This window comes from Natrix helvetica (assembly GCF_964273705.1).
Source record: "Natrix helvetica genome assembly, chromosome: 12".
In the NCBI taxonomy this organism is placed as follows: Eukaryota; Metazoa; Chordata; class Lepidosauria; order Squamata; family Natricidae; genus Natrix; species Natrix helvetica.
In genome coordinates, this window is record NC_138556.1 from 12,922,384 (window position 1) to 12,935,606 (window position 13,223).

General features: G+C 41.0%; 1 protein-coding gene across 2 annotated transcripts in view; it reads left to right on the forward strand.

Annotated features, from left to right (window-relative positions):
* The window catches only part of BNC1 (basonuclin zinc finger protein 1), a 69,013-nt gene that overhangs the window by 39,005 nt on the left and 16,785 nt on the right, over positions 1-13,223 (forward strand). The window contains exon 1 of one of the 2 annotated variants that reach the window (XM_081964730.1): positions 2,923-3,061. The exons of the other annotated variant lie outside the window; for it this stretch is intronic. Coding sequence (XP_081820856.1) covers positions 3,053-3,061 — 9 coding nt within the window. The 5' untranslated portion in view covers positions 2,923-3,052. Of the gene's footprint in view, positions 1-2,922; positions 3,062-13,223 lie in introns of those variants that run through there. 2 annotated transcript variants of the gene reach the window in all.

The following is a 13,223-nucleotide window of genomic DNA, read 5'->3' on the forward strand; positions in this document are numbered from 1 at the left end:
ATGGTCCGTTTCTGAACTTCCGGTGATCGCAGTAGGCCCATTTTTCGCCCTCCCCAGGCTCCGGAGGCTTTCCTGGAGCCTGGGGAGGGCAAAAACAGCCTCCTCCGGAGAGGCCAAAAATCAGTTGGCCGGCCTGGGCATACGTGTTGGAGCTGACATAGGGCAACAGCTCGTGCCTGCAGAAGTGGCTCCGCGTGCCATAGGTTCCCCATCATGGTCCTAAACTATGTGCGTGCTGGATTTACTATTAGAGCCCATTGAGGTGTTGTGGTGAAGCTGTCAGACTAGAATGGGGGGGGGGATGCAGGTGCACATCCAACCTTGGAAAATGAGCAAGTAGCTTTGGGTAGGTCACTCTCTTTCAAACTTAACAAGAGCATAAGGTTGTTGAAGATGGCCGGGCAGAATGAGAAGCTGGAGGGATAAGCTCATTGCCTTGAAAACACGCATGAAAATTGGGATGCACATCTAACAAAATTAAGTACCCGTATTTTTCGTCCTATAAGACGCTCCGGAATATAAGACGCACCCAATTTCAAAGGAGGAAAATCTAGAAAAAAAGATTCTGAACCAAATACTGTAGTAAAATATTTTATACCAACTGTATAAAGTTAACAGCAGTTTAAGAACAATTTTATGTCAACCATGTAACATATTAAGAACTATCTTTACTCTCATTAACAGTCAGTAAAGTCAGTAAACAGTGAAAGTAACAAAAATAAGGCTGTAATGTTTTTATTCGAACCCCAAGAATTCCTCTTCTTCGCTGCTATCAGAAATGAGGAAGGACAGATCCACGCAGTCATTGTCATCACTTTCTTCCTCACTGGTGTTTATTTATTTATTTGGTGTTTGCCTGCCCCATTTTTAGATGACCCAGGTGGCTACATTTGGCGTATAAGACGCACCCAGATTTTCACCCTCTTTTTTGGAGTAAAAAAGTGCGTCTTATAGGGCAAAAAATACGGTAATTGTGATAGACAAGCTTGGGAACATAGGAATTTGTGAAACTCTGTATTGGGCCACTAGTGCATATGTCTCTGCCTAGAGTAGACTCTTTTGGAAATCCAGTATTTATTGATTTGATTTGATTTGCTTTGCTTTGATTTGAGCTGAACTGAGCTTATTTCTATAGTTGCCCATCTCAACAAGTGACTCGGGAGGTGTACATCATAAAAGTACTCTATAGTGTGGCCTAGTGGTTAAGGTACTAGGCTTGAAGCTGGTGGACATTGTTGTGATGGGCCACAACAAATAGACCACCAAGCCTGGGATTTATCACGGAGCGACATCCTTCTTTCTATCGCTAAAATATTTTGAGTCTCAAGGCAGGAAAACAGAATCGATGCTTTTAATGCAGAAACACCCTCGCAGGTCATATAGAAACTTTCATTGGCAAATCATTTTTTAATCCTGTATGTGGTAGAGATTTGTGTCTGGGACACCATAGTTGTGTTTACTGAATCGTATTTTTTTTTCCTCCCTTGTAACTGATGCATACTTTAACCTGCCCGCAGTACACCATCATCCCAAAATTGGGTCGGTTCTGATTCAGATGCTTCCCTTGCCTTCCTTCCCTCCTTTTTCTTTTAAATCGTCTTGCTGAACTTTAAAAAAACAACAACAATAAAGCAGATTGTGTGTGAGCTCTTTGAGTATTGATATTCTCCATTTGATTTCACTTTTCCATTTGGGGCTCTTTAGAAACGACTGAGCTGGATGTACTTCAGCAAAAGCTCGCCTCCTTGCTCAGAAAAATACCGAATGGTCTTCGTCGTCATCATTTTATCCTCCTCCTCCTCCTCCTCCTCCTCCTCCTCCTCCTCCTCCTCCTCCTCCTCCTCCTCCTCCTCCTCCTCCTCCTCCTCCTCCTCCTGCAGAACTTTGAAGAGAGAGCTATGGATTCTTGCAAAGCCCCCAACCCTTGCCCCAAAAGAGGCGGGGAAGGTAGCTTGGGCCTTAGGTTAACTTCATTGACCGAATGGCTTCGTGGTCTGGAGGAACGGCAGGGTTTGTCTCTCCACACGCAGCAGCATTTGGAGCTTGGGGGGGGGGGTGCTCGGGTCTCCTTTTGATCCGACCTGTGTGAAAGATGAGTGCCATACCCTTTTTCTAGCCAGCTGTGAGGGGGGTCTGGCTTCTGGCTGCAGGGGCTGCAACTGAGGTGGGAGCATCCTGGAGAGAAGAGAGAGAGAGAGAAAGGGAGGGAGAGAGGGAAAGAGAGAAAAGAGAGCTAGAGGAAGGGAGAAAGAGAAAGAGAGGGGAAGAGAGAATAAAGAGAGACATAGAGATACAGAGAGGAGAGAAAGGGAGAGAGGGAGAGAGGGAGGGAGGGAGAAAAAGAAAGAGAAGAGACACAGAAAGAGAGAGAGGAGAGAGAAAGGGAAGGAGGGAGGGACAGAAAGAGAGAAAAGAGCGCTAGAGGAAGGGAGAAAGAGGAAGAGGGGGAAGAGAAAATATATATAGAGAGACAGAGAAACAGAGAGAGGAGAGAAAGGGAGGGAGGGAGAGCTAGAGGGAGGGAGAAAGAAAGGGAAGAGAAAGAGAGAGAAGACAGAAAGGGAGAGAGAAGAGAGTTGGAGGGAGAACGTGAAAGGGGAGAGGAGAGAAAGGAAGAGGGAGGGGGAGAGAAAAAAGCTAGAGGAAGGGAGAAAGAGGAAGGGAGAAAAAGAGAAAGGAAGAGGGAGAGGGAGAGAAGAGAGAGAGGAAGGGAGAGAGGGAGAAGAGAAGAAGGAAGGAAGGAAGGAAGGAAGGAAGGAAGGAAGGGAGCAGTCCCAGACTGTGGGCTCCCTCGAAGCAGAGCCAGGAGTAGTGGGGGGGGGGGAGGCGGAGTGCCGTTGGAAGAGAGATCTGATTTCACTCCCCTGTGTTGAGAGCCTACACAGGCGTGGAGGTGCACCGCTTCAGACGAGGGCGAGAGACCAAAGGCTAAGGATGACTCTGCCTCTTTTGCTTGTACAGACAAGAATGTTTCCTGGTGGCTCTTTGTATAACTCACAGCGGAGGGGATGGGAAATACTTGTATAGCTCTCCAAACACATGCCGTGTAAGAATGTCGGAGGTAAGGAAAGTTTCTTCTTCTTTTTTAAAAAAAAATCACCGCCCGTCCATGGATTCGGAGGGGACGCTTTCCCCACACCTCTTCCAGATTCTCTCTCGCTCGCTCCCCTTCTTCGCCTACCTTGCAATAGCTCGAGTCCCGGACTAGCAAGCAAATAGATTTCCAGCAGATTCCTGTCCTGCATTGCAACGGTCGGCGGAACTGCGGGACCAGGTTCTGCAGAATAATTTCTCGAGAGTCGCAGCCTTTTCATTCTTGCTGATGGTGTGTGTGTGTGTGTGTGTGTGTGTGTGTGTGTGTCCAATTTGTTTCAACGGCACGGGTGGCCAAGAAAATGGCTTTTGATTTGATTTGATTTTTTTATTTTTTTTTTGCAAACGAAAAAGAGGCGCGTCTTCGGGGTTGTCTTTTTTTTTTTTTTTTTTGCTTCCAGGTGGTTGAAAACCCCGTTTCGCTCAAGTTTTTCCCTTGGTCCCTGTTGCCGGCGAAGCAGAGGCACCTGTAAATTGCGACGAGCTGGCAGCGTTTTAATCCCGACCAATTTTTGCACGAGCAGTTTAAGTACCTCCGAAATGCACGGTTTGTGTCTCCCGAGCCGACTGCTCTAAGACGGTTGCGGTTGTACAGTTGTGTGGTATTGTGGTGATGCTGAGACCAGACGAAAGTGATTTGGCAACATTACTGCGAGGATGGGATGGGGAATTCTGCCCTTTATTCTCCCCCACACACACAAAATACGATTCTGATGTGATTTTGTTGACCCAGTTTTGAAAAAAAAAAGTTAAGACATAGTTTTAAACAAAGTTTTATTTACCATGCTTCGGATAACAGATCTAAGGATCCAAGCGTGTTCTCTGTTTCCTCATGATACGTGGGTGCATGTACATATGTACATGCATGTTTTCGTCTGCACTGTTTTGATAAGTCCTAAAGGTAGCAGATTGGGGGGAAAGGTGTCTAAAGAAGTAAACTTCTTCCGTTTTTTGAGATATTAAAAATGCAGAGGGGAGGGAAACTGAGATTAGTCCATATGGCATAAGAGGGGCTACAAAGGATATTTTAACAGTGGGGGAGAAAATGAAAATAAAATAGCTTTAAAAGCATCCAACATTATGCTCTAAAAACTTTTACAAAGAGAGAGAGAGAGAAAGAGAGAGAGAGGGAGAGGAGGAGGAAGAGGAGGAGGAGGAGGAGGAGGAGGAGGAGGAGGAGGAGGAAGAAAAAGAAGAAACAACCCAAGAGGGAGATAGATTTTTGAACAATTCTGCTATTTCTTTTCCCTTTTCATTTTAATTGTGCATGCTGGGATGCTGTTTTGGTTCAGGTTATCCCCATAAGCAGTTTAGAAAGCTTTTTTTTTTTTAAAGATCATGCAATAGCTTAGCAGCGTGAATTTTGGGAGGTGGATCGTTGGTCTTATCTTCTTGGCGAGCTGTTGCCCTGTTGCAAAACCTTGAGGCATGTTGCGTTGCCTTTATTTATTTTATTTTTTAAAAAGAAACTTTCCGGGAGCCTGGAAGCAAAAGTCAACTTCATTAGTTTCAGCGGATGGCACATCACCGCTCGGCTGGTCTTGTCACTTCCTTCCAGCAACTTCCCCCCCTCCCCTCCGAGCATGACGGGGCTGCCCTGCTTTGGAAAAGCTTGTAAGGATTTGTCAGCCAGATGTGACAAGATCAAGGAGCCAGTCAAGGAAGAGATCTGATATTAATCAGTGCATAGCTCGGAGCCAAACTTTCTCAAATGCAGTGTAGAAACATGTTCTCCACATCGAGCGCGCTCCTTTTGTGGCTACAGATATGCCACTGTGCACTTCCAACAGTTGGGGAGGGTGCCAGGGAATTGTTCCCATCAATCGTTACCTTCCCACCAGAGGTGTTTCCTATTTTTCTACTTGCATTTTTTACATGCTTTCGAACTGCTAGGTTGGCAGAAGCTGGGACAAGAAACAGGAGCTCACTCCGTTACGCCGAACTGCTGACCTTTCTGATCGACAAGCTCAGCGTCTTAGCCATTGAGCCACCTTGTCCCGCTAGAGATAAATAAGAGAAGGTGACCAATTGCTTCCCATCTACCTCCAGAGTCAATTAGTTCATTCAGTTAGTTTAGTCTGGCCCTTAGCTCTCCCAACCTTCAAATTTACAGCATTCGGTGGAGGGGCTCTGATTTAGAGACATCTGGGAAGGCACAAACTTCTCCATAGTCCAGTTAAGTTCAATGTTAACAAGTTAACATTAACAGGGTGTTCACAGTTAGGATAAGGTTATAACAAACCTTAACAACAAACAATCCAAACCAGTCCTTATTTCAATTCCTCTTTATGAAGGATGCCAACTAGTCCCTCCCCTCCCCTTCTGTAACTTCCAGATGCTTTTTTTTCTAGCCAGCGTGGAGGGCAAATCCCATTGACCCTGAACCAACAGAACCATTGACGAAAACTAGTTGCAGTTTGATGGGCTATGTAACCTAACACACCTGGAGGTTGCCAGATAAAGGAAGCATCTGTAGATGCTCCTTTCAGCAACAAACCTGGGGTTTTATTGCGGTCACAATTGATCTGATTAGAAAAATGACTCTGACCGAAGCATTTTACCCATTAGCATCCTATCCCTTGACAGATCCCTGATTTCTCAAATGATCCCTGAAATGCTTTTTCTTTCTTGTTAACATTGAACTTAACTGGACTATGGAGACGTTTGTGCCTTCTCAGACATCTCTAAATCAGAGCCCCTCTCTGAATGCTGTAAATGTGAAGGTTGGGAGAATTGAAGTATTAAACTGATGGCTCCCTGCTTGGAAACCCTTTAGCATTAAAACATTTCCACCTTGTCATGTTAGAAGTAGTTTGGGAATCTTCTTTTAGGGGTTTGTAGAGAGTTTTCAAACCCCTAAAAGAAGATTCCCAAACTATTTCTAACATGACAAGGTGGAAATGTTTTCAGGGATGCGGTGGCTCAGTGGCTAAGTCAGCGGTTCGAATCCCTAGCGCCACATAATGGAGTGAGCTCCCATTACTTGTCCCAGCTTCTGCCAACCTAGTAGTTCGAAAGCAGGTCAAAATGCAAGTAGAAAAATAGGGACTACCCTGGTGAGAAGGTAACCTTTGTTGTTAGTCAGTCATGCCGGCCACATAACTATGGAGAAATCTTTGGACAGTGCAAGGGGAACCTTTACATTTTACCTTTAGAGAGTTTTCGTGACATTTCAGAGCGGGACATCCCAAAGGTGCTTTTTTCAAGAGGCAACTGGACTGTCTGGTTTTTCTTTCAAAACATTTAGCTTCTCATCCAAGAAGCTTCTTTAGCTCTGAGAGACCAGTTGTCTCTTGAAAATGCATCTTTGGGACCATCATGACCTGGATGAATCTCCAGACATTCATAGCTGGATCTTGAAGGTTCCCAAATTCATTTTTCCACTTGACTCTGAAACTTCCTACTTCGGTGACTTTTTAAGAAGATGTTGGATAGCCATTTGTCTGAAGTGGTGTAGGGTTTCTTGCCTAAGCAGGGGGTTGGACTAGAAGACCTCCAAGGTCCCTTCCAACTCTGTTATTCTATTCTATTCATTCTTATTCTATTCTCTATTCCATTCACTCTTATTCTATTCTATTCATTTTTATTCTATTCTATTCATTCTTATTCTATTCTATTCTATTCATTCTTATTCTATTCTATCCATTCTTATTCTATTCTATTCCTTACCCAGGATGCTAATATTTGATGAGCAAATTTTCCAGATTCCCAGCAGTTTCCCCTTCTTCTGACTTCTTATTTTTAACTCTATCTATGGTGCGGACAGTTCTTGAAATAGAAGGCTTTTCTCGTTCATTTAGCTAGCCTTCATACCTTGTCCCTCCAGATGCGCCCACAATCTTTTGAACAGCTGTCTTAGAAGGACAGCGAGATATTTCCATCTCAAACCCTTCTGTGCAAGCATGCTGTCCTTTGGCTGTCACCATGAAGGCAAGATCCGGACTAGGGATAAAAGGTTCAAAGGATTCTAATTGTACTGAGGTTCTCTCATTCTTGGTGCATCCATGAAGGTCAAAGGACATCCCAGTGAAATATAAATTCACTGGGAATTTATTGGAATTAAGGTGCTTTTCCTCAACTTCCTCCCAAATCTGCAATTGATTTGGAACATCTTGAGAAGAAACCTGTAGGCCCACTTGACAAGTTGGACAAATTGTGGAATTTCTTTCCCTGAATTATGATGGCTAACATTTCACCATCAATATATTCCAACTGCTCATGGATTGGTAGGGTCACCAGGTGACCAGAAATGAATTTCATGAATGTAGATCAAAGAGTAAGTTTCGTTCTAGTTTTTTGTCTCCTAAATCTATTTTTTCTACCTGTTCATATTATTAACTCCAAATTAATTCATCTGGCCTCAAACGTTTCTTGGACAAATAATCTTACTTGTAAATATATAATTCTGTATGCCTAAAAATGTTTAGTAAAGACCTTGCAATTGAAATTACTTCTAATTCTACTTTGAACAATCCTTCCAGTAGTTATTGTATTTAAAAATCCTTAAAGGAAGTAATAGAATAACAGAGTTGGAAAGGACCTTGGAGGTCTTCTAGTCCAACCCCCTGCTTAGACAGGAAACCCTACACCACTTCAGACAAATGGATATCCAACATCTTCTTAAAAACCTATAGTGTTGGAGCATTCAAAACCTCTGGAGGCAAGTTGTTCCACTGATTAATTGTTCTAACTCTCAGGAAATTTTTCCTCAGTTCTAAGTTGCTTCTCTCCTTGATTAGTTTCCACCCATTGCTTCTTGTTCTACCCTCAGGTGCCTTGGAGAATAGTTTGACTCCCTCTTCTTTGGGGCAGCCCCTGAGATATTGGAACACTGCTATCATGTCTCCTCTAGTCCTCCTTTTCATTAAACTAGACATACCCAGTTCCTGCAACTTGTTCTTCATATGTTTTAGCCTCCAGTTCCCTATGATTAAAAATTGTCTTGTTTGATCGCAGGAATTTATGATCCAGCTAGAATTAGGCTTTCTTTCCATTTTCTACTTTTTTAATGTTTTATATTTTGAGAAAGTTTGTGCTTCAGCACTATTTGTATAGATATTATCAGAGGTTTAAACTATGGTATCCATAGGAGAATTGTTTAGAATGTGTGAATTTTGAACAGCGATCAGAGGTATGGGCCAAATAGAAAAAAGAAAGAAATGTTCTTTTTTAAAATAAGAAATATTGGCAATCAGTTGCAGGGAGAAACAGGAAAGGTTCATACAAATTTAAGAGAAAATATGAGGAAAACTTAGAGGAAGTATTTTTCTCCTTGAAAATTTATTCCATTTTCTCCAAACCTAAACTTGGTTACAAAACTATTCCTATTCCTGGAAATATGAACATATACTGGAAAAATGTCTTCATGTTTGATTTTTTTAGTCTTTAGAAGAATGATTAAACAAGCTGTGAGAGTTTGTTTTGATGATGTTTCAGAATAGCTTGAAGTCTTAAAAGCAACTCTGATATAAAGTTCATTTCTAATTAGAAATTGTTCCTGAACTCTTAATTGAATGCATGGATTTGTTCTATATTTCAAATTTGGAATTTTCTTTGTATAGTCTATATTTCAACTTCATGGGAAATACTAGATTTTGAGTATTTTTTTAAAATTTTTGATTGAAGTCGTTTTTCAACAGAATTAAAAACAGTATTAAGTTTGAATGAAAGAGTAAGGAAAACTAACAAAGTGAAACATCAGAAAAGGAAAAGGGAGAAGAAAACGGGGAAAGGGAAAGAAAGAAAGGAAAGGAAGAGAAAAACAAGGAAAGGAAAGGAAAGAAGAAAGGAAAGGAAGAGAGAAAAAGAAAAGGAAGAGAGAAACAAGGAAAGGAAAGGAAGACAGAAACAAGGAAAGGAAAGAAGGAAGGAAAGGAAAAGGAAAGGAAAGTTCTAAAGAAGAGATTTATTGTCATTTATATTTTACTCTCTCTTTAAGGTTATTTAATAATTTCAGACAGAGAGTGAGACACAGAGAGAGAGAGAGAGAGAGAGAGAGAGAGAGAGAGAGAGAGAGAGAGAGAGAGAGAGAGAGATTCCACTGACATTCCATTCCTTACATACAGAAATAAAGAATTTTCACATTTAGTTATTCTAATGATCTTAATTGCACGTAGTGAAGAACTGAAGAAAATGTCCGTCTTAATCCAGAACCTGGTTGGATTTTTATACAAATCTATTTCCCACTGCATGTCCTCCTAATCTGCCAATTGTACGATTGGAATATTTACCTCTTTTTGAGTGTGGAATTGAAGAGCATCCCCTCTTTTCAATTTCAATCAGGTGTGAAGCAAACCTGTTATTAAGATTGTTTTCAGGAAAGCAGAATTGTTTCAACATTTCTCAGAGATTTACTGAGACCTAGACCAGGGTACCTTCATGGGAAAACGAATGAAAAAAATAGGAATTAGATAAGGTGCATGCAATGGTTAGGTCGTTGTTTTTTTCTACTTCTCATCTCTGTCATTGGAAGAACATCGATCAAAAAAAACCTATAGGAAATAAAGAGCACTTAGAAAATGCATTATTAAAATAGGACTGACATGCCAGTAACAAACTGCTCATCAACTTCTATTCATACTCTGAAAGGCTTAGGGGGCTGAATCTTCATTGGACGGTTCCTTCCATTTTTCCCCACACGCCTGATGGGGAATTGGGGATGTTGAGACTCTAGAAAGATGTTGAGACTCTAGAAAGAGTGCAGAGAAGACCAGCAAAGATGATTAGGGGACTGAAGGTTAAAACATACGATGAACGGTTGCAAGAACTGGGTATGTCTAGTTTAATGAAAATAAGGACTATATACACTATATAGCAGTGTTCCGATATCTATGGGGCTGCCCCAAAGAAGAGGGAGTCAAGCTATTCTCCAAAGCACCTGAAGGCAGAACAAGAAGCAATGGGTGGAAACTAATCAAGGAGAGAAGCAACTTAGAACTAAGGAAAATTTTCCTGACAGTTAGAACAATTAATCAGTGGAACAGAAGTTGCCTCCAAAAGTTGTGAATGCTCCAACACTGGAAGTTTTTAAGAAGAGATTGAATAACCGTTGGTCTGAAGTGGTGTAGGGTTTCCTGCCTAAGCAGGGAGTTGGACTAGAAGACCTCCAATGTCCCTTCCAGCTCTGTTATACTATTCTATTGCAGTTAGAAGCAAGACATTTTCAAGGGGGAAAAAAACCCTAAGAAAGTCCAATTGCCTTTTGGAAAAGCACATTTGGGACAACCATGATGTGAGAATCTCCATAGACATTTTGGATGAGTCTTCTGAAGTCTGAACCTCAAAGTGATGGAAGATAAATCTAACAAATGAACCAACAAGGAAGAGGTTGGGTTAATGACTTCCCCATGGGCTATGTAGAATGGTTATACCAAGCCAATGGGAAGACTTTCCTGATTTTTCATTACTAATGGCAGGAAGAAACTAGTGTTTCTTATTGTTCAGAGGACTAAACTGTTTTACTAGCCAGTGAGAAATACGGGCAAAGCTGCTTATTACTTCAGGTGCTTCACTTTTGTGTATAACGTCTGAACGATTGAGCAATTGGCAACTCCAAATCTCAACTAATAAATGCTCTGCCCTATAATTGGCAAAAAAAAAAAAATCAGAACACCAAATACAAGTTGGACAGATAGCATTGCTGAATTGGAGAGGTTCTCTTAGATCAGTATTGACAACTTGAGGCCATCCTTTCAGATTGCTGCTGGACTGTCACTTCCACAATTTATTTATATTGAGCTACCTTGATGAACTTTGCTTCCAAAGCCCTAGGCTGCTTGTAGAGTGTCCAACAGCTGCCATATTGGTATAAAATACCTGGGGCTTCCAGTGTGAGTCATGGCTGACTGAAGACATCTCCATGAATAAGTGAGATAATGACCCACTGTGAAAAATGAAAGACTGGCTTTGGAGAGGAGGTCCTTCATATCTCTCAGAGAAGGAGGAGATTGGGAGATCATCCATGACTGCTCCGAATCATAGCTTCTCAGGAGGAGGCTGTAAAACAGCAACTAGGAGCTGGGGAAAATAGGAACACATATCTTTGTTCTTAGCAGCACTGGAGCCTTTCCTAAAGATACTAAGCCAGCCAAACTGACTGCTCCATTTAATCACTTTATGGATATTAGAGACTTTCAAAACAGTGAGTTTAATTTGATACCTGGTAAGTTTTACCTTCTTTAGAGTTAAGAAATTTTAAGCAGAGACTAAAGAATCTAAAATAATATACAGCTGATAAAAACAAAAACAAAATGATTTAAGCACGTTTGAAATAGATTTGGAAAGCAAGAGGTTTGGGGATATTGATTATTTTTGCTCTATAACAAGTATATAATCTTGAGAAATTACTGAAATGGAATCCAACACAATCAAGAACTGAGGTTTAATAAAGGTTGAAAATGGACACTAGAGGAAACTAAAGGACCAGACAGAAGAGAATTAAAATGGCTAAGCCAGATATAATTTTTTCTTGTGCTTAATTATACTTTGAAAAATAGACTGAGCTATAGATAATTTATATCTTATAGAAAGGATATTGATTTCAATGGATAAACTATGAAAAGCTGATGAGAATTTTTTTTTAAAAAAACTTTTACCTGACATGGACATTATAGTTTGATGGCATGAAAGACAGCAAATGTGAGATTACCAAAATGGGAATACAAAAGTTAAGAAAAAGATCTTGACATGGAATAACTGTGAGAAGAAATCCTTGACAATGCTTTTCTGTGGGATTTATAAAATAGGCTGATGAAAGCTTTGAAGGCTCCTTTTAAATACCAAAGAGTGATGAAATATTAAATCCTGTGAGGTTACAGGAATGATTTAAAAGTCAAGATTGTGCAAAGCAAAATGAAGGAATGTAAAGTTGGATGATTTGACCAGAGATAAAGTATTTGTTTTGATATTTCTGGTAACACCTACTGGACTTTTTGCTGAACTAGTTTGCATTAATTTTACTATACAGGTAATCCTCGACTTACAACAGTTTGTTTAATGAATGTTCAAAGTTACAACCGTACTGAAAAAAGTGATTTGTGGCTATTTTTCACACTTACGAACGTGGCTTAACAGTTGCAGTGATTCACTTAACAACTTTGTCAGGAAAGTTTGTAAAATGGGGCAAAACTCACTTAACAACTGTCTGGTTTAGCAACATGAATTTTGGGGTCAGTTGTTGTCATACGTCAACAGCTTCCTGTATTTATTGAAAACTTAAATTATTAACCCAAAGAAAAATAATTGGATGGAGGTTGTCTAGATTCTAGGAAATCCTGGGATTGTAGAATGGGTTAGAAAGTAAATCCCTGGAGAAGGCATTTGCAAACCAGAATGTTGTGTCCATGCCCTTACTAGGAGTTGAAATCAACTTGACAGAATCTTTCATTATGGTTGGGAGAAACTGCAGACTGGTTGGTAATGAGGCAAATATAACTGGGATGAAAAATCCCCAAATGTTGTGTGGTTCTTGACTTGATTAGAACATTCTTTCTTGCTTTCTATTGTGACTCTCTGTTGTCAACTACAGACGCATTTCATGTTCTTTTTCGGTATGTGACATTAGCAAACTCTGTCTAGTTAAATAAACACATCAAAACAATTAAGATAAATATTATTTGTTGTTGTTAGTCCCAAAGTTGTGTCCGACCCATCACAACCCCATGGACAACGTTCCTCCAGGCCTTTCTGTCCTCTACCATCCTCTGGAATCCATTTAAGCTCACGCCTAATGCTTCAGTGACTCCATTCAGCCACCTCCTTCGCTGTCATCCCCTTCTTCTTTTGCCCTCAATCTTTCCCAGCACGAGGCTCTTCTCCAATGAATCCTTCCTTCTCATTAGGTGGCCAAAGTATTTGAGTTTCATCTTCAGGATCTGGCCTTCTAAAGAGCAGTCAAGGTTGATCTCCTCTAGGACTGACTGGTTTGATCGCCTTACAGTCCAAGGGACTCGTCTTCTCCAGAACAGAGTTCAAAGGCCTCAATTCTTTGGTGCTCAGCCTTCCTTATGGTCCAGCTTTCACAGCCATCCATTGCAACTGGGAAAACCATATACTTGACTAGACACACTTTTGTTGTCAGGATGATGTCTCTGCTTTTTAATATGCTGTCTAGATTTGCCAGTTTTCCTCCC